The 22636-nt window shown below is 39.9% G+C and overlaps 1 protein-coding gene across 1 annotated transcript in view; it reads left to right on the top strand.

The window, feature by feature from the left end:
- The window catches only part of lta4h (leukotriene A4 hydrolase), a 97179-nt gene that overhangs the window by 16977 nt on the left and 57566 nt on the right, over window positions 1-22636 (top strand). Inside the window, exons 4-5 of the mRNA XM_063072247.1 lie at window positions 3755-3823; window positions 13901-14005. Of these exons, the coding sequence (XP_062928317.1) occupies window positions 3755-3823; window positions 13901-14005 (174 nt within the window). The remainder of the gene's footprint in view (window positions 1-3754; window positions 3824-13900; window positions 14006-22636) is intronic.

Genomic DNA, 22636 nt, shown 5'->3' with positions numbered 1-22636 from the left:
CATTATCCTAATTAGTATTACTTATTTTTATAATGCTCACATTACAATAGTATTTGTGTATTTATTTATTTTTCATTTTTTTCGGGATCTACTGGGAAAGTCTTAAAGATTGACCGGTTGGTGACCACTACTTTAGCTGAAAAAGAAACTTTTAGAAGAGTATCACAGAGTATCTATGTGGGATGGATAATTTGGACGTGCTCTCTTTCAACTAAAATTTAATTTGATCTGCCTTGATCCAATAGTTTCATAGAACATTGAATATAACAGTGCAGTCCAGGCCCTTCGGCCCACAATGTTGTGCTGACCTTTTAAATTAATCTATGATCAATCTAACCTTTTGTTCCTACATAGCCCTCCATTTATCTATCATCCAAGTACCTATCTAAGAATTTCTAAAACGTCCCTAATATATCCATCGCTACCACCACCCCAGTGGAACATTTCATGCACCCATCATTTTGCATTTTTAAAAAAATACTTGCATCTGACATTTCACCCTCTCCCCCCCCCCCGCCCCCCACCAAGCTTTCCTCCAATCACCTTAAAATTTTGCCCCCTCATGTTAGCTATTTCCACCCTGGAGAAAGTCCCTGGCTATCCACTAATTCTACATGTGCCTCTTGTGCATCTAAATCAAGTCGTCTCTCATCCTTCTTTACCCCAAAGAGAAAAACTCTAGCTTGCTCAATCTAAACTCAAGTCGTGCTCTAAACCAGGCAATGTCCTGATAAATCTCCTGAACATCCTCTCTAAAACTTACAAATCCTTCCTATAATTCTAGAACTGAATATAATACTCAGTCTGGTCAAACCAGGATTTTAGAGTTGTACTGTTTCCTTGAACTCAAGGTACTATTTACCATTACCAGGCTCTCTAACTCAATCCCCTAACTAATGAAGGCCGACATACCATACGCTGCCTTCATGATCCTTCATGGAGGGAGGAGAAGATGGCGGCGCGACACAGCTTGCAGCGGCCACTCCGGTGAATGATATCTGTTATCTGTCGAGTGGGGTGCCATGCACAATCCTGATTTGATGTAGACAGATGTAAGAGCACGGAGGAACATCTTGTGAAACTTCTGAAATGCCTGTTTCGCTGCCACTGCTACTGTGTGATCCGGAATCTCCAGAGGGGAAGGCCCTAAGTCCTTGGCTTTGCTTGTTGCTTAGCGGCCGGGATGGGGTCAGAGATGGTGCTCGGTGTCGGAGGGCTGGTCGGAGGCTCGAAGTTTTCGGATGGACTCAGAGTTGGCTGCGGTCGGGTGCTTCCAATGCATCAGCAAGTTTGCAGAGCTTCTGTCTGCGTGAGATGATGGGGCTATCGGGACTTGAGACTTTTTTTTTTACCATGCCCATGGTCTGCTCTTTATCAAATTACGGTATTGCTTTGCACTGTTGTAACTATATGTTAAAATAGTTGTTTGCGTTATATGTTAAAATTACGTGGTTTTGTCAGTTTTAGTCTTGGTTTCTCCTGTGTTTCCGTGATATCTTTCTGGAGGAACATTGTACCATTTTTTAATGCATGCATTTCTAAATGAGAATAAACGAGGACTGAGTGTCCTCATAATTTAATCTATCAACTTGTGTGGCAATTTAGAGGGAGCTGTGGGCACGGACCCCAAAATCCTGCTTTTCCTCCACTGCTAAGAATCCTGCTGTTAACTCTAAATTTTGCTTTCAGATTCAACCTTCCAAAGTGAATCACCTCACACTTTTCTAGGTTGAACACCATCTGCCACTTCTCAGGCCAGATCTGCATCCTACCAATGTAGTGTTGCAATCTATGACAACCCTCCGCACTATCCACAAGTTCACCATCCTTCCTGGAATCTTCAACCTTACTAACTCATCGCTACTTAACCCAAGTCATTTACAAAAGCACAAAGAGCAAAGGTCCCAAGACAGATCTTTGTAGAATAAAACTCGTCACCAATCTCTGGGCGGAATACACTCCATCTACAACCACCCTCTGCCTTCTATGGACATGCCAAATCTGAATCCACAAAGCCGAGTTTCCCAGGATCCCTTGCCCCTGACGTTTTAAATTGGCCTAACATAAGGAACCTTATCAAATGCCTTGCTAAAATCCATATACATCACATCCATTGCTGTCTTCATCAATGTGCTTTGTCACATCCTCAAAGAGTTCAATCAGCCTCATGAGGCATAACCTAACTTTCAATGCCATACTAGCTGTCCCTAATCTGCTTCTCCAAATGCTCATAAATCCTTTCTCTAAAAGTTACTTCCAATCTGCCCACCACTGAAGAAAGACTTGCTGGTTATAATTCCAAAGTTATCCCTTCTCTCTTGAACAAATGACTAACGTTTACCACCCTTCAGTCGTCACTCCTGTGGCCAGTGAGGATGTAAAGTTCATCAACAAAGGTGCAGCAATCTCTTCTCTTGATTTCACGTAGAAACTGTGTCGGAAACATCTAACAAATAGATTATATAACTTTTGTGCAACGGACACATGTTTAATATCTAGGTTACAGCATTATCATAGTCATTACAGACCTGTTTATCTCTTGTATTTAAAAAAAATTATGATAATTAAAAGACAATTATTGTTTGCATAAACACATTCTTTATATAGCACCATATAAAGCTCTGGATCACTGTACCATTTTACAGCCAAAATTATATTTGAGTGGAAAATGCTTTTAAACAAGAACACGTTCTAACCAATTTTGTACACAAAGGTTCTACAAATAACAAGTAAATGAATGATCATGTCTGGTGGTGCTGATTGAGTGTTGGGCACTGAAAATGCTGAATATACTCAGCAAGTTAGTCTACGTTTGTGGGAAGAAAAGCAGTTAATATTTTGAAACAGACCTAGAAGAAGCTTGATGATCTGCAAGCAGGGAGGGGGAAATGTCACTGAGTAAAACTGATATGACCATGGGGATAAGGGGTAAGCAAGGATATCTGGCCAAAGTGTGAATTAAAACAGTTAAAGACTGAGAACATAGACAAAATATAATGATAAGTCTGTACAAAAGTGAAATACAGAGCGGAAACCATATCGGGCCACAGCCACACCTGAACAATTCCTTTTGCTTAGAATACCTTTCCACCGAATCTTTGGTTTCCATCTGCCAGCAATGGTGTATTCCAAATAGACTTTTATAACAGCTTAGTTTTTGCTCCAAAGTTGGGCTTGAACTTAGAGACTAAAAATTAGTCTTTCTGGGTAAAGGTGGTCGTTTTGCTCTAGGCGACTGAAATATGCCAATATAAAATGAAGTAAAGCTTTTGTAACACTCAGCAGTACAATGAGCCAGTCATAAAGGAGAATACAGTGAGTTTTACCCAAGTATGCTGTTTATTTAATTCTTCTGTGGAGAACAGTTATTGCTGTGTGGCATGTGCATGGAAGGAGGGTGATATTTGAAAGAGGTAAGTTTCTGGTTCTTTGGTTCATTATTGTTACTCTGAATTGATTAAAGCTGGAGCATTACTGAAAATGCTAGTCTGCTTAAACATGACTTCCAATTGGACTTGCTACTGGTCCATCTTAGTTTATTTTAATGGTTCTCATGTTGTAGGTCCTGTTACTCTTGACAGATGCCCTCCAGCATGGCACTGTTTTGGGCTGTAATTTTGCTTGAAAGTTCTTAATCATAAACATTTGGAATAATGTCTTGTATAATTAATCCAACACCTATATTCACTTGATCTATTAAAGCTATATATTAAAGACATGTCATTATCAATATTGTTTTTTTTTCCTTCTATAGGCTATACATTGCAGAAGTATGGTGCCTTGCCAGGATACTCCATCTGTGAAAAGTACTTACTCTGCACGGGTATGTAACTGCATAAAATAGATGTACTGGCCAATTTTAATTTTATTTTGGGATCTGGCCATTGGTAGTTAGGCCAACACTTATTGTCCAGTCCTATTTGCTCTTTGGAGGAGATGGTGGTGGTGTCTTTCTGGGGAAAGTACTCAGTGTTTTGGGGAAAACGAGTATTTTGGACCACATATATATTTCTACATTGTAATTTAAAGAGAATCTGCAGATGTCGGGTCCCTATATACTTGGCGCCCTGGAGGTTGCAGGTTTGCCAAGTAACTGCAGTGCATGTTGGGAATGGTGCACCCTGTAGACATATACTCCAGTTAATGAGGTAGAATTGAGCAGGCTACTTTTTTTCTGGATGGTATCAGCTTCTTGAGGTTTTGGAGTTACACTCATCCAGTCAATTTGGGAGTATTCTATCACACTTCAAACTTGTGCCTTGCAAATGGTGGAAGTCTTTACTAGAGAAGAGTTCTGCCTATTCTTGTGGCCACGGTATTTGTATTGCTGGTCCAGTTGAGTTTTTGGTCAATGGTGACACCCATAGTATTGAGAGTAGAGAATTAGCAATACTGGTGCCATTACACTTTAAAGGTGGGTACTTAACTTTCTGTAAAAGAGGTGAAGTATGTTTTTGTTAGCATCAGGGTGCTGGCTTGTTTACTATTTTTTTGCTCAATTTATGCAATTTAGGCTTCATCTACATTTTATTTTCACATGGACCAATATGACTGGAAAGCAAAACGTTGAGAAAGCAATCTGTCCCAGATAATGGTTTTCAAAGACTAACCAAGGATGAGTAGATATTCAAGAGTATGTGGAGGACCGCCCTGTCTGCAAATGGAGTAGCAGTAATTTTGTGCTGCTCTTGGTTTTCTTTCTCTCCCCCTAGTTTAAACTTTGAATTTAAAATTTTTATTTGCTGATTCTTGCGGGGGAACAATATGCCTATGTCTACGAGAAGTGGGAAGAATTTACCTGAACCTAATGATAAAGGTAATGGGAAAGGAAAGGTGCAAAAGGAAAGATCTGATGAAATGCCATCGTGGGCTGAAGATATCATTTGGACACGGAATTCAATTAAGGATCAGAATGGATCAATTAAAGACCAACTGGAAAAGAATAGTAATGAAATGAAGTCATTTCTGGGAAAACTTAAAGACCTGGAAACTCAAGTTATTACATATGAAGAGGAATTGAAGATAACTAAGCAAAAGTTGTCTGAAGCTACAACTCGTTTGGAAAGATATCAAAATAAGATTATAGACCTAGAAACTAGGTCTCACTGAAAGAATATACGAATTGTTGGGCTGCATGAAGGAGCTGAAGATGGAAATTTAACTGCTTACTTTGGTAAGCTTTTCCACACTTTATTTCCTACCATTTTATTAGAGCTGCCTGCTGTAGAAAGGGCACACAGGGCGTTTACTTCGAAATTGAAGGATTCTAGTAAACCAAGATCTGTTCTGGTTTTGCTTTCATCACTTTAGAATTAAAGATCAAATAATGCGACAGGTAAGAAAACAATTTTTTTAGTTTTATGGAGTCTGAGCTTCATTTTTACGAAGATTACCCGAGAGAGGTAATGGAACAAAGATCAAAAATTTGCCCTGGTACTGAAACAGGCATATGATAAAAAACTGTTTCCCTCTCTGAGATATTGGACAAGATTAAAGTTTTCCTGCTAATTCTCCTCGTACTTTTTTTGATCCAAAAGCTGCACTGGACTTTGTTCAGGCTATACCTGCTGCTGTTACTGACACCGCTATTGAATGAACTATCTGAAAGGTTATTTGGCTATCTGTATATTATTCTCATCTTGGAAAGAAGATTTACGAAAGTCATTTGTATATTTCATTGAGAGACTAATTAAAGAAGACAAGGAGAGTTGTTCATTATCGCATATTGTTGGTTTTCCTTTCGAAAGAAGATTTATGGCTCAAGTATGACTGTCTAAAAGATCATCTGGACATTTGACTGAGAAAAGAAGATAAGGGGATTTGTTCCTTTAATTTAATACTTGGTTTGAGTTTTTTGTTTCTTTTTTAACCAGTTAATTGGTAGTTCTTTTCCCCTACTAATAGGGCTTTTTTATATATATTTATATATTATATTTATTTATATATATATATATTTGGGAGGGTTTAATTACTTATTATTAATTAGTATTTTTGAAAATTCAGCTGTGTGGGGGGAGGGAAAGAAACTACAGACGGAGTAGTCAGTGGCTTTGAACTCTGTCATAGATTGCTTGCCTTTTTCTTGGGTTTTCGGGAAGGGGGGTGGGATTAGAGTTATGGGCTTTTTCCCATTGGGTGGTTCTGGATGCGTATTTTCTATCTGGTTGTATTCTTCATCTCCGCCATTTTTGATCATCCCGTATTGGTATGTGCTCTGCGCATGTATAAAGTAGAATAAAATTATAGTATGGTATTTAAACAGATTAATATAATAATTTGGAATGTACATGGTTGGAATCATCCTATTAAATGAAAAAAAGACTTTTAAAATTATTAACCGATTCCAACCTGATATAATTTTTGGTCAAGAGACTCGTATCAGGGCGGGAGAGCAAAATAGATGTTTTGGATGGTGGAATGGTTTGCAATTCCACTCTACTTCTCAGAGTAAAACAAAAGGCGTGTCTATTTTTATTAAATCTAATATATTTATTCAAGAGGATATTGAATCAGATTCTAATAGTAGATTTTTAATTGTTAAAGGAACAATCTGCAACAGAAAAGTTGTTTTGGTTAATTTGTATGGTCCTTTCTTAGATGATCCTTTTTTTAAAAAAGGTATTTGCTTTACTGCCTGATTTAAATGAATATATGCTGACAATGAGCGGGGATTTTAACTGCTGCTTAAATCCTATGATAAGAGCTCAACCAATCAGCGACTTCCAAATCATTCCGCATCATTTATTGATTTGATTTTGGGTTGATTGATTTGTGGAAGTATCTCCATCCTGATAACAGAGAATATTCTTTCTTCTCACATGTTTATAAAAAAAAAAATTCGAGGAGCGATTATATTGTAATCGATCCCTGCTTCTTGCCTCGTGTTAAAAATTGTGAATATGACGCTATTGCTATATCTGATCATGTGCCTCTGAGTTTGTCTTTTGAATTTAATGATGTCACTCTTGCCCGCCCACCTTGGCGCACGTCTCAGACATTATTGCAAAACTCTGACTTTGTCAGTTTCATTGAAACCCAGATAAAAGCATTTTTTCATTTTAATAATATAGGGGGTATGTCTAAATTAATTATTTAGGATATATTTAAAGCATTTTTACGTGGTCAGATTATTTCTTATTCAGCTAAACTTAAAAAACAGACTAAAGCAGAATTAGATAGAATTTCAAAACAAATTGAAGATTTAAATAATATCTATTCAATTTCCCCCAATATTGATTTATTTAAACAAAGGGTGGAACTTCAATCACAATATAACTTGTTATTAATTCATCCCATTGAAGGCTATTTGCTTAAGTTACAGAGCCAATTTTATATATTTGGAGATAAAAATAATAAACTGCTCGCGTCTCAATTAAAAATGGCTGCAGTCAAAGGGCAAATCATGAAAATTTGTAGGAAAGATGGTACCTTGGCTCAGGAATATGAAGAAATTAATAAAATTTTTCAAGATTTTTATGCTGAACTTTATAAATCTCAATGTCCGCTAGATTCCTTTGAAATGAATGCTTTTTTTTAGAAAAGATTGTTTTTCCTAAAATCTCGGCTGAGGATCAAAAAACTCTTGATGCTCAAATCACTGAAGCCGAAATTCATAAAGCTATTTTTTCAGTGCAATCTGGTAAGTCCCCGGGACTTGATGGTTATCCTGTAGAATTTTATAAAATATTTGGAAAGTTGCTTTCTCCGTATATGTTGGAAATGTTTAAGGATTCTTTTGTGAAAGGTGACTTACCCTTTACTTTTTATGAGGCTTCTATTTCTTTAATTCTTTAAAAAAAAGATAAAGATCCCACGGACTGTGCTTCATATAGACCTATTTCATTACTGAATGTCAACACTAAGATTCTGTCAAAGATAATGGCCAATTGGTTGGAGAATATTTTGGGTAAAATTATTTTTAAAGATCAAACAGGCTTTATAAAGGGTCGCTATTTTTCAAATGTTTGGAGACTATTTAACATTATATATTAAAACTCTTTTAAAACTCCACAATGTGTTGTATCTTTGGATGCTGAAAATGCGTTCGATTGAGTCGAATGAAAATATTTATTTAATGTTTTAGAGAAATTTGGCTTTGGTGCTAATTTTAATAATTGGATTAAAATGATATATAAAGCCCCTATTGCTAGTTGTCACTAACAATTGTAGGTCTCCTTTTTTTTTTCAAGTTTTCATGGGGGACAAGGCAAGGCTGTACATTTAAGTCCTTTGTTTAATTTAATATTAGAACCCCTTGCTATTGCTCTTCGTGAGGCTAAAAATATCCATGGGATTTTTGTGAATGACACCATGCATAAGATCTCTCTTTACGCTGATGATTTATTGGTTTATATATCTAATCCTGACGAATTTATTCCTGCCTTACGAAAATTATTTAATGAATTTGGAGATTTTTTCAGGATATAAAATAAATTTCAGTAAAAGTGATTGTTTCCTTTAAATTATTCTATCTCTATATATGATAATACTCCTTTTAAAGTCACGGATTCTTTTTGATATTTAGGTATTATAACTAAAAAATACAAGGATCTTTATAAGGCTAATTTTGTTCCTTTAGTAGACTCTATGAAGTATTTATTTAGTGGATGGAGTCCACTTACATTTTCACTTGTTGGTCGTATTCATATAGTTAAAATGATGATTTTACCAAAATTTTTATATTTATTTCCGAAGATCCCTGTTTTTTTCACTAGGAAGTTTTCTGATCGGATTGATTCTATTATTTTATCTTTTATTTGGAATAATAAAAGACCAAGAATTAGTAAATGTCACTTACAAAAATTGAAAAAGGTTGGAGGTCTTGCTTTGCCTAATCTAAGAATGTATTACTGGGCTGTTAATGTGCGATACATGTCTTTTTGGTTATATTGGGTTGATAAGAGTGATCGGCCAATTTGGGTAGACCTGGAACTGAAAGTTGTAAAAACGGTTTTATTTAACCTCGTTATTGGGAGCTGCTTTACCTATACAATTAGCTAAAGTTGCTAATTTAAACCTATATCCTGTGATTAAGTAGTCTTTACAAATTTGGCTCCAGTTCCGCAATTTTTTTAATAAAAAATTTAAACTTTGTAGTTTAATTTACCAGAATTACTTTTTTAAGCCTTCTTTGAGTGATCCAATTTTTTTACTTTGGAAAAATAAAGGTATTAATTCTTTTTTGGATTTATTTAAAGAAGATTGATGTCTTTTGAACAATTAGTTGATAAATATTCTCTTTCATACTCACACTTTCTGCAATACCTTCAAGTTAGACATTTTTTACAAAAATATTTAAGTAATTTTCCTTACATATTGGAGGCTGACCTGTTAGATACTATTGAGTATGAATCCTTTGATCAAGGGTTCTACTGGAAGAATTTATAATTTATTATTACAATGGGATAAGCGTCCTTTATCTAAGATTAAACAGGATTCGGAAAAGGAACTCAATTTGTCTTTTATGACGGAGGATTGGATGTGGATTTTGAAGTTGGTTAACTCTTCAATTTGTGCTAGCCACTCATTGATTCATTTTAAAATTGTACATTGTTATCAATTGACGAAGGAGAGAGTTTCTAAAATCTTTTCTAATGTTGATGGTTATCGTGGTAGATGTAAAACTGAGATAGCTACACTGGCACATATGTTTTGGTCTTGTTCTATATTGGAACAGTTCTGGGAGTCAGTTTTTCAACAATTAATCTACAACCTAATAAATTAACTGTGCTTTTTGGAATAATTCCTCAAAATATTCATGCAACACACATCAAAGTTGCTGGTGAATGCAGCAGGCCAGGCAGCATCTCTTGGAAGAGGTACAGTCGACATTTCAGGCCGAGACCCTTCGTCAGGACTAACTGAAGGAAGAATTAGTAAGAGATTTGAAAGGGGGAGGGGGAGATCCAAAATGATAGGAGAAGACAGGACGGGGAGGGATGGAGCCAAGAGCTGGACAGGTGATTGGCAAAGGGGATATGAGAGGGTCATGGGACAGGAGGCACAGGGAGAAGGAAAAGTGGGGGGGGGGGAACCAGAGGATGGGCAGGGGGTATAGTCAGAGGGAGAAAAAGGAGAGTGAGAGAAAGAAAGTGCATATAAAAATAAATAATGGATGGGGTACGAGGGGGAGGTGGGGCATTAGTGGAAGTTAGAGAAGTCGATGTTCATGCCATCAGGTTGGAGGCTACCCAGACGGAATATAAGGTGTTGTTCCTCCAACCTGAGTGTGGCTTCATCTTTACATTAGAGGAGGCCGTGGATAGACATGTCAGAATGGGAATGGGATGTGGAATAAAATGTGTGGCCACTGGGACATCCTGCTTTCTCTGGCGGACAGAGCGTAGGTGTTCAGCAAAGCGGTCTCCCAGTCTGCGTCGGGTCTCGCCAATATATAGAAGACCACATTGGGAGCACCGGACGCAGTATATCAAACCAGTCGATTCACAGGTGCAGTGTCGCCTCACCTGGAAGGACAGTCTGGGGCCCTGAATGGTGGTAAGGGAGGAAGTGTAAGGGCATGTGTAGCACTTGTTCCGCTTACAAGGATAAGTGCCAGGAGGGAGATCAGTGGGGAGGGATGGGGGGGACGAATGGACAAGGGAGTCGCGTAGGGAGCGATCCCTGAGGAAAGCGGTGGGGGGGGGAGAGGGGAAGATGTGCTTAGTGGTGGGATCCCGTTGGAGGTGGCGTAAGTTACGGAGAATAATATGTTGGACCCGGAGGCTGGTGGGGTGGTAGGTGAGGACCAGGGGAACCCTATTCCTAGTGGGGTGGCAGGAGGATGGAGTGAGAGCAGATGTGCGTGAAATGGGGGAGATGCGTTTGAGAGCAGAGTTGATGGTGGAGGAAGGGAAGCCCCTTTCTTTAAAAAAGGACATCTCCCTTGTCCTGGAATGAAAAGCCTCATCCTGAGAGCAGATGCGGCGGAGACGGAGGAATTGCGAGAAGGGGATGGCATTTTTGCAAGAGACAGGGTGAGAAGAGGAATAGTCCAGATAGCTGTGAGAGTCCGTAGGCTTATAGTAGACATCAGTGGATAAGTGTCCCCAGAGATAGGGACAGAAAGATCTAGAAAGGGGAGGGAGGTGTTGGAAATGGACCAGTTAAACTTGAGGGCAGAGTGAAAGTTGGAGGCAAAGTTAATAAAGTCAACGAGCTCAGCATGCATGCAGGAAGCAGCGCCAATGCAGTCATCGATGTAGCGAAGGAAAAGCAGGGGACAGATACCAGAATAGGTTCGGAACATAGATTGTTCCACAAAGCCAACAAAAATGCAGGCATAGCTAGGACCCATACGGGTGCCCGTAGCTACACCTTTAGTTTGGAGGAAGTGGGAGGAGTCAAAGGAGAAATTATTAAGAGTAAGGACTAATTCCGCTAGACCGAGCAGAGTGGTGGTAGAAGGGAACTGATTAGGTCTGGAATCCAGAAAGAAGCGGAGAGCTTTGAGACCTTCCTGATGGGGGATGGAAGTATATAGGGACTGGACATCCATGGTGAAAATAAAGCGGTGGGGGCCAGGGAACTTAAAATCATCGAAGTTTAAGAGTGTGAGAAGTGTCACGAACATAGGTAGGAAGGGATTGAAGAAGGGGGGATAAAACCGTGTCGAGGTATGCAGAAACTAGTTCGGTGGGGCAGGAGCAAGCTGAGACAATAGGTCTGCCAGGACAGGCAGGTTTGTGGATCTTGGGTAGGAGGTTGAAACGGGAAGTGCGAGGTGTGGGAACTATAAGGTTGGTAGCAGTGGGTGGGAGATCCCCTGAGCAGATAAAGTGGGCGATGGTGTGGGAGACAGTGGCCTGGTGCTCTTTAGTGGGGATACGATTGAGGGGTAAATAAGAGGAGGTATCCGTGAGTTTTTGCTGTGCCTCGGCAAGGTAGAGGTCAGTACGCCAGACTACAACAGCACTCCCCTTATTGGCGGGTTTAATAGTAAGGTTAGGATTAGTGCAGAGGGAGTGGAGAGCAGAGCGTTCGGAAGCAGTAAGGTTGGAATGGGAACAAGGTGCGGTGAAATCGAGACGGTTGATGTCCCGTCGGCAGTTAGCAATAAAGTGATTCAGAGCAGGCAGAAGACCAGAGCGGGGTGTCCATGAAGAAGAGGAGGGTTGAAGAGGGGAGAAGGGGTCATCGGTGGGGGTGGAAGAGTCCTTGCCGAAGAAGTAGGCTCGATGACAGACGGTGGAAGAAGAGTTCCGCATCATGGCGAACACGGAACCCGCTGAGGTGTGGGCGAAGGGGGACAAAGGTGAGGCCCTTACTGAGGACAGAGCGTTCTGCCTCCAACAGTTGAAGGTCGGAGGAGGTGGTAAAGACCCAGCATGAATGAGAGCTGGGATCAGAGGGGGAGGGGGAGGCCGGGGGTGTCAGTGGAGAGGGGAGGGTTGGGGTGAGAGGAAGATGGAGCCTCTGAGTACCCAGGAGCTGACGATGGGATCTGGGGGAGATGGGATTGCAGAGTGGTGGTGGGGGAAGGGGAGACGGGAGTCACAATAGCGGCACATAAAGACCTGGCCTGGAGTTCAAGGCTGGAGTCGCAGTTGGTGGTTGCGCAATCACTTTGAAGGTGTCCACGGTCATTGCTGGAGTCTAGGTTTTGAATATGCCCTGAGGTGTTGGAGCCGGCGAGATCAATGGCAGAGGCACCTCCTCCCACTTTCAAATCTCTTACGAACTCTTCCTTCAGTTAGTCCTGACAAAGGGTCTCAGCCTGAAACGTCGACTGCACCTCTTCCTAGAGATACTGCCTGGCCTGCTGCGTTCACCAGCAACTTTGATGTGTGTTGCTTGAATTTCCAGCATCTGCAGAATTCCTCTTGTTTGCGTTTCAAAATATTCATGGTATTTCTGTGTCTGACCAACATGTTATTGCATTTGTTACATTGATAGAAAGGAGGGCCATTTTGTTGAAGTGGAAGGATACATCAGCTCCCACTTTGTCACAATGGTTCTCTCAAGTGACGCTATGTCTTAGTTTGGAGAAAATTAGAAGTTGAACCTTTGAACCTTTATTTGATTTTGAGAAAAGATGGGGCTCATTTGCTCGTTATTATCATTTGAGCTAATTGATAGATTTTTTTCCGTGATTTAATTGTAAATTTTTTGGTATATTTTCTTTTGCTGGCGGTTTGGTGTTTATTTTTAGAAGCTTTTTGTATGACGCATGGCTCTAGGGTTGTACACATAATGGTTTTTTTCCCTCCCTTTTTCTGCTTAGGTTTTTTTTGTTATCACAAATTTTTTTTTAACCTTTAAGATAATGTCTATTTTGAGACATTGTAAGTGTTGTTACTTCAATGTACTCGTGTTATTTCTTTGTATAATATAACAATAAAAAGATTTGAAAAGAAAAAGAGAATATGTGAGAATTAGTTATTTTTCTCGGTTATACCTTCTGTACACAGAATGTTACGGCTGTCTGGGTTTGATTAATTTCTTTCCTTGTTTTGGTAGAGTTCTATACAAAGAATGCTCAAGCTATTCAGATATTAGATTTTCTCATTTTTCTTTGGCTTCTGTGGTCATTCCGAAAAAACAGAATATCTGGATGCTTTTGATAAATCTCTTAGTTTCAATGGCTCTGATGTTTTTCATATTGTTTAGAATAAACACTATTTTAATGACAATATATCAAGGGCAGCAATGTTTCTTTCCTCTAATAATCAACTCTTTCAAAGTGTACGTTAATTCCCAGGCCTATCAATCCTTATGCCCTTTTAAAAATTGGTTTTAATAAAAGTCATGGGAGGGCAGGATTTTGTTGAAATTTTATTTGGAATACAGCACTGAAAGTGCTTAATGTAAATAGGTATCATTAAAGCTTAGTGAGGAAAATGTTACAGTTTGTAAGAATACATTCAAAGTGACTGAATGTGAACACTCTTTTTCCTATTAGGTATCTGTTCCAAAAGAATTGGTTGCTCTTATGAGTGCTAACAGAGATGGAGAAGTGCCTGATAATCTTGATGACAGTAGAAAGACTTATCGTTTTCGGCAAACTGTAAGTAATGGAATACGTAACATTTCACAACAAGCTCACTCCATAAAGAGTTGAAATAATTTACTTTAGTGATTTAGTACAATTAGACTTCTGAAGCAGTGAACTTTAATGGTACTTCAAACTGTCACTATATATGGGGAACTATGTGTATATGTTGAATTGGGTAGCTTTTGGGATGAGAGTGGCTAAAAACTAGTATCTGGAAATTGGGTTTGGAATTCTGCCATTGGGATCATGTTGCTCATAATTTGAGCATCAGCAAGGTTGTGCAAGATCAGAAAAAGGACCCAAATGTAATTCATCTGATGTGTTTAAATGTAGACACAAAAGTGACTTGCTGACTGCATGACAGAGGCAAATGAAGCACTTTGGGATATCTGGAAAATTGAATGACTCGGGCATTTCTACAACGGGTGACATCCCCTCAAAGACCTGGTTCTGATTGTGCTGGTTTCACCAGTATTTCCCGAGTTACACTTTAATACTGGCTGTACATAGCCAAGGTGGAACAAGTGCCTTCTACCTGACTGGCTTGGCACAAGAAATACAAATCCATTCATTTCAATAGAGATTCTGCAACCATGTGGAAGGAAATTTTGAATCCATGATCAACTGAACAACTCTACTACTGAAGACTAAATTAGGTTTGTTGAAAAAGTTAGAGGAGTTGAAAAGTCCCTGAAGTTCTTTAAATTTGTGATTATTTTATTTATTGTCACGTGCTGCTCTACCACTGATCTAGTCCATGCCAAACTATTCTGCATAGTCCTATCAATCTGTGCCTGAACCAATGCTCTCTGTACCATTTGCATACATGTACAGCCAAACTTCTCAAGCTTTACATATTGATCCTGCAATGAACATATTAAAAAAAACTTGTTTGCCATCTAGACAGATCATTCCGTACATAAGGACATTGAGGTAGTGCAAAAAGGTGAAAAAATGCAGGGCTGACGAAGAGTCTCGGGCCGAAGTGTCGACTGTGCTTCTTCCTATGGATGCTGTCTGGCTTGCTGTGACCAGCATTTTGTGTGTGTCACTAACAGGTATATCTCTTTGGATACTGTCAAGGGGAATAATCTTTAAGGGGCTAGTAGCAGGTCTCATGCTCTGAGGCTCAGAAGAGAAGGGTGCAGAGAGACAGTGATTGTGATGGGATACTCGATAGTTAGGTTCTGTGGCTGCAGAAGAAATGCCAGAATGGTGTGTTGTAACCCAGGTGTCATTCCAGAGTGGGAGGATGGTTAGCCAGAGGCCGAGCTACACACTGGTACAATCAACATTGGTAGACCGTGGGTAGCAGAGTGAGTATAGAGTGTTCAGTAAAAAATAAAAAGCAGGACCTTGGAGAAAATGGCCACAGTGCCATGTGTAAGTGAGGTCAGCGATTGAAAGGTAGGCCAGATGTATTTGAGGCTGATGAGCTGGTATACTGGACCATTCAGATCTGTTCTGTACAAGAGCGACAGGTTGCACCTGAACCAGAGAGGGTCCAATGTCCTTGCAGGGAAGTTTGCTTGTGTAAAATGGGAAGATAGAAACAATATATGTTGCGGGGGGGGGGTAGGACTCTGAGAAGGAGCAAGTTATGGGATAAGACAGTAGACAGCAAGAGCAAGTCTTGTAATTAGGAAAGGGATACTCAGTTAAGCTGCATTTATTCAGTGCACAAAACTGAATGGTAAAGTGGATGAACTCGGTGTGGATTAGTTCCGGGGTCTGGGATGTTATAGCCATAACTAAAATAGCGCCATGAGAAGGGCAGGACTGGCAGCTTAATATCTGGTTTACAGATGTGACAGAGATACAGATAAGTGAGAAGGTGTGTTCTCTTCTTGATTAAGGGCAGTGTCATAGTTCTTAGAGATGACAACATTGGAGTTGTCTCAAGAGTAACAAGAAGGGAACTGTCACTCTAGTGGTGCTGTATTATGGATCCCCAATAGTCAGCAGGAACTTGAGCAATGTGCAGAGAGACTGTTCATAGTTGTAAGAATAACAGGGTTATGTTAGTGGGAGATGTTAATTTCCCCAGTATTGAATGAATCATACAGAGCGCTTAAGACCTTAATGGGTTAGAAATTGTGAAATGTATCCAGGAAAGTTTACTGAGTCATACGGTGCAATACTGGACTTCCTCCTGAGGAATGTGATGGGTAACTAACCAAGGCGGCAGTCAGGGAGCACCTTGGCTCAAGCAAACGTAATTCTATGTTTTAAGACGGTGATAGGAAAGGATAGAAAAGGTATACTGATGTTAGGGCCCTAAACTAGAGCAGAGCTCGAGAAGAGTATAAACACACAAAATGCTGGAGTAACTCAATAGGCCATGCAGTATCTGTGGAAAAGATTACAGTTGATGTTTCGGGCTGAGACTCTTCAGCAAGGAAGCATAGATTGAGATGTGTCAGAGACCTGTTTAATCCCTTGATGACTATATAAAGATTAAGAATATACAAGAGGAAATCGGAAAAACAAAGGTGTAGGTAAGGTTAAGGAAAATCTCAAGAATAAAAAGGGTGGCTAGGGAGCGATACAAGAATCACCCTAGTCCTTGATTTATCAAATCCACTAATTTGTAGATTTTAGATCCTTCTGGCCAACATCTCCCTCCTTTTGATCCAAAGAGATTTATCTTAAGATCATTATCCTCCTCCCATTCAGCTGACTGCCTATAGGACTGCCGTGGAACCTCAGTAGGTGTGCAACGCTTGCATTCTATAAGTAATAACACTTACTAACTAAATTCACCCACTTTAGACTGACAATCATCTGTGCTGTTTCATGAAAGCATTGTCCTCTTGTTTCAGCTTTCCACCTTCTCATTTGATATACATTGAGCATTACAATTATCAGTGCATAATTACAGCAGCATGTGATACTATTCTCACCCACAGATGAATTTGAACATTTGTTCCCCAATTCCAAAACTTATTCCAAAAGCCTGGGTAACTCAATTTACCTTACCAGCATGTGTTTTAATTATTTTAGTGTTGCATCCATTGATGGGTTATCTCCCTTACCTTCTTCACAACACATGTCCAGTCAGCAATCAAGTGAGGAATTGGTGGCAACTCAGTAACAACATAGTCCCACAGCTATTCATCTGTGTTGTGCCTTGGATCTTGAAGTTCCTCATTACTATGACTCCTTCTGGCTGAGACAAAGTTTGGCCTCCAGTGGCCAGATCTAAAGTCGCATTCTCTATGGCAACATTGTGACTTTCCAAAGGGCATCGTTTCCATCCCTTGCTATAACTTGTGGCCACTGTTTCTATTCCACCAATGCATATTATAAGAAAGACTGATTATTCACAGGTAAAATAGACAATGAACAATTTTTATAAGTACTGAAACCACAATTTGTAAGTTTCTGCTTTGTCATTTCTTCTGGGCAAGACTAGTGGTCTCCCCTAACAATAGCATGTGTTCACAAACAAGAGAAAATCTGCAGATGCTGAATATCCAAGCAACACACAAAATGCTGAAGGAACTCAGCAGGCCAGGCAGCATCTATGGAAAAGAGTAAACAGTCAATATTTCGGGTCAAGACCTTTCAGCATGTGTTGGTGGATTACTTAAAGATATTGATGTATTCTCATGAAATTTACCAACATTGTGAATCCTCTTCAAAGGGAGGTTGAATTATTCCATGTCAGAGAATGTAGAATACTGTTCTGACATAAAACCTTCCTTTACCACCATCACTCTGGTTATTGTAAGGCTTCTACCTTTCTCCAACCCATCCTTTTAACTGCTCATTTGATACCCATTTGGTACTTGGTGTGCATCAAGTTGTAATAAATTAGTGCCAGTCATGGTAAGCAACCAACCAGCATATGTAGCACAGATCTCAGTTTTATGTATTTCCTTAGACATGAGGTCTATGCCACCAGTAATCAGATTAGTTTTGTCTTGAAGGGGCTTCAGAATTTTAACTGCATCCAGAGTTACCTGGGATGCATCTTGACCAATCTGATTAATTTGTACCTTATCTTGATAGTTTTCTCCAGTAATATCCCGTTTTTTCTGCTGGAGGGACTGTATCTGGTTTTCTGATTTTGCTCTGTCTAGGGTGTTGACTGTTGCTACCCCTGATACATAACTTGCTCCCACTAATTCCAATTCTTCTTTTCCCTCCGCATTTGACTGACTTAAACTGGCTCCTGCTTAGTGAGTAAATAGCAGTTTCGTTGTAGGCAAGCACCATTCAGGCACTGTTATTTCAGTTAGATAGGCACATGCTTATACCTGGTACCAAAGTGACAAATTCCCCTGTATTTTATAACACTAATCCTACCCTGTTAGTATATGTGGGGTCTCACTACATTTCGGCTCTGGTGTAGTTTCCGTCATTTGTGGGTGTGGTGTAGTGATTTTCCTAATAGTTTTGAAAACCTGGAGAGGGCCTGAGCCCTGATTCTCCATGTCCTTTAGGATGCCTTCACCTTTCTACTCTTCCCTATTTACTATATTCTCCTGTGGGCAGTTTGTAATGATGGAAGCAACCTTTGAGAAACACTTGGGGTGGCCACCCCACTTGATATACTTCTTGTGTAGATCACTACCCCACTGAATATTCACATGAGTGTGATCCCACAGAACTGTAATCTTACCATGATCATCATTACCCGAAGGCTGCTCAATAATTGGAGCTACGGACTGACATGATTATCCCCTCTGAGATACTGATTAATGTCACATCTAGAATTTTATTGCATAGGAAGTCTACCTTTGTACCTTCTGGAATATGTACTTTTGTCCACACATGTCAAACCATCTACCCCATTATAATACAAACTTGAATCCTCAATTTTTCCTTTGTTAGCCGCACTGCCCGTGTCCTTTGAGAAGATTTTTGTTCACTGAGTATTCTCCAAGCAGTGGCATCACTGTTGACAGGTTTGTCCAGAGACCGTATCTGAAGCAAGATGAATCATGGCCCCAGTTATGGTTAATTCCATTGCAACAAAATACATTGCTCTCTGCATGTTGAATTAAACCTGTAACACACAAGGATAATTTCTGCTTATATTTCTGGGTTTATATCTTAAATTATTTTAAAGTCCATATTTTCTATTTGTTTTTCTAGACCATCCAAACTGGACTCCCTATTGTCTTTGGACTTAAGGCACCCATTTTTCCTCATCCATTTTTGTTTCTGGATAGGAAAGATGAGCACTGGCATATTTTTCCTTTGATTTTTTGACAAAACTCCCCTGGTTTTCAGGACAAGGGAACTGAAAATCACCCCCTTGATAAGACCTGTCCCCATCTTCTTGGAAGTCTTCCAAATCGGGGCCATCATGTACATCAATTGTTATGTGCCAATGGTGATAACATTCCTGTTTTTCCCCCACCAATTTCAGCTGGTTGATATGGTACCGCCCACTTTTATCTGGAGAAGTTAGCATTTTGTACACTGAAGGACATGCTTTGTCTGTAATTTCATAGGGCCCTGTAAAGCTTTGATTTAAAAATGAGGTGTTGGTGTATTCTAATCATCACTCTGTCCTGGGCTTAATTCTATGAAACTCACTTTTGAGTCAAAGTAGATTTTACTATGTTGCTGCTTCTTTCCTATTTGGTGGGCTGCTACAAAATTGGCCTCTTTCACTGTTTCTACCAATTGTTGTACCCACTTTTCTGAAACAATTCCATCGATTTCGGGTTCTGACAAATCTAATCCTAACAACTCCTCCATTCTTCTCATGTCTCTTCCAGTCATGAGTTTATAAGGGTTGTAACCTGTTGAATATGCCACTGTATCCTTATTATCATCAAGGCACAAGGCAAAACTACCTGCCATGTTGTTCCATGTTGCGCCATTTTTGCAATCATATTTTTTAGTGTTCGATTCATCCTTTCTGCAATTCCACTAGACTGGTCTATAACGAGATATGAAATCTTCGCTTGATCTCTAAAAGTGCCATGACATCTGCATTATCTGGTCTGTGAAATGTATGCCTTGATCCAATTCGATACTCTGTGAGTGAATATCCTTTCCAGTGAGATTTTTGCAGTGGCCTTTGCTGTGTTTGTCTTAGCTGTGTTTGTCTTAGCTGGGAAAGCTTCTGCCCACTTCATAAAGGTATCTGTTTGTACCCTCTTGGGGCAGGTGGTGAAGAACAAATATTATCTATTTACGAATTAGTTCAAGACCCTTCCACTGGTCTGATGTGTCAAAGGGATCGTTTCTTTGCCTTTCTGTCGGGATATTGTTGTGCACAGATAAGCAAGCTTTGCTCCACATCATCCTTCATCTTGAGCCACCAGCCCACTTTGATCTTTTCCAGGTGCTTTCGTACATCTGGTGTCCCCATAGATCATGGTACCAATGGATCATCTGGTTTCTTCCTCTCTCCGGAACCATAAGCTTTCCTTCATAAAGGACAGCTCCATCTTTGACAAACACTCCCTTGTGCTCTGTACATTTCAGACCCTGCTCCTTCTACTATTTTTAAAACATTCTTTCTTCTGCTCCTCTGTTAAATCCATAGCCTTAATCTCTTGATCCTTCTGCCTCCCAATCTCCTTTCCTTCTGCCTCCCAATCTCCCCAATCTATGGCTGCCATTCCTGCCCAATTAAGGTACCTTTATTCACCAATTCATCAGCCTTTCTATTTCCCTCAGGAGATAATTAAGAGTAGGCTTTCACCTTTATGACTCCATATTCTTTTACCTTTGCTGCCTCAAATCTATATTGTAATAAAGCAGTAGATAGGAGGGGCTTCCCACAGAGGCAAATGTTCTGCGAGTCTGTTACAAACATGCATGCTATCAGTGTGTATGACTGACCTGGGTGGGAAACATTCTGGGTGGCTAACCACATATGCTGCAGCTGCCAATTAAGCTGCCTGTGCACTCATGGGTTTGGACAACTTTCCTGGCTATGTTCATCCTCTCCCAGCATGCTGCACCCAGTTCTCCTCTCACCATCCTGTACTGATGAGCCATATTTTAAAATACGGTTTTTCTTTTTGCTTTGTGTCTTTGTTCTCAAGCATTATTTTATCTGATCTGTTTCCATCCCTCCTTTTTGTTGTGATGCAAATAGTCCCTAGGGATTATTTGCTATCATAACTTGATATTCGTGTTCACTTCCTTGGTATACCAGGTTATTGGCTGGCATAGAGGTTGTGTTTACTCGCTTCACACTAATATTTCTCTCTTGCAACAGCAACATCCATCTCGCAATTCTGTTTTGGCTTACTGAACCATCTTTAATCCTTCTATCTAACAGTAATTGTGTGGGGTGTGTTCTGTCAGTATCGTAAGTGGATGTAGGCAAAATGGATATATCCCTTTATGTGGGCAAAATGTTGTACTGCCAGAAAACTACTAACAAGTGTTTTTCACATACAGTATACCTCTTTTCTACTGGTGAGAGCATGTGTGATGCATATGCTACTGATCTTAACGTCCCATGTGCCTCCTGTAATAGCACTGCTGGGAGGATGGTTATCAGTTGTTACCTCCAATGAGAATGGCTCATTTGGATTGTGGGTTTTTAGAGCAGGCACAGTGGCTAACACTTCAGAGCTGTAATGGCCTGGGTGTGTTCTGATTTCCATTCCCACATCACATTCTTTTTCAGTAACTCCAGTAAAGGAGCTGCCGTAGTGGAAAATCCATCAATGTGATCCCTACAATATCCTATCAGCCCTAGAAAGGACTGCAGCTCTTTGAGGTCTCAGGGGAATAGGCAGCTTCTTAACCACTTCTACTCTTTGCTTGTAAATTTCTCTTTCTCCTGGTGACAAGATCATTCGCAAATACCTATTTGTTTCATCACCTGTAATTTTTTAGGGATTACCTTTAGTCCCAATGCATGTAATAATTGCAGCAGTTCCATCAATAACTGATAATGTTCCTACTTGGTTTCAGTCTGCAGAAGTAGATCATCTACATATTGCACCAAGTCCTCGGGCTTTGAAAACTGTTTTAACTCTCCCCCTAAGCACTGATGAATTAAAGATGGGGAATTATGGAACCCCTGTAGTAGGGCAGTCCATATATACTGCTGTCCCTGAAAGGTAAATGCAAACTTGTATTGACACACTCATTCCAGTGGGATAGACCATTATTTATGTCTAAAACTTTGAACCATTGTGCTCTTTCATTCTGTTTGAGTACTGTCTCCAGATTATTTGCTGCATTTGGGGCTGTTAACAGGATTACTTTATTCAGCTCTTGATAGTCTATTGTCAACCTCCAACTACCATATGATTTCCTCACTGTCCGTATGGGTGAGTTATTAGTGGAGGTTACTGGCATTGGTATCCCTTATTATACCAAACTCTGTATTACCTTACCTACATTTTCCTCTGCTGTTTTTTTTTGGAGGGGGGGAACCCATATTGCTTCTATAGTTTGGGGTCTGGACCTTGAATGCACACACTGCCACCCATCTTTCGCAGTCATGTTTTTACTGTCCAATACTCTTGAGTTCTGTGCAGTAAAATTTGCTGCACCTTCTGATCATTGCTAATTTCCTCCAGTTTTATCTACATTGAGCCCACTGTGAATATTCTAATCTGATATTCTCCTGCTGGGATCTGCATGTGGTGTATGTTATTCATGCCAGTTGGTATCTGCCAAATCATACAATTAACTGGGTGAAAACAAAGC

This window comes from Mobula hypostoma, chromosome 20 (assembly GCF_963921235.1).
Source record: "Mobula hypostoma chromosome 20, sMobHyp1.1, whole genome shotgun sequence".
Taxonomy (NCBI): domain Eukaryota; kingdom Metazoa; phylum Chordata; class Chondrichthyes; order Myliobatiformes; family Myliobatidae; genus Mobula; species Mobula hypostoma.
This window is presented reverse-complemented; position numbering and strand designations above follow the sequence as displayed.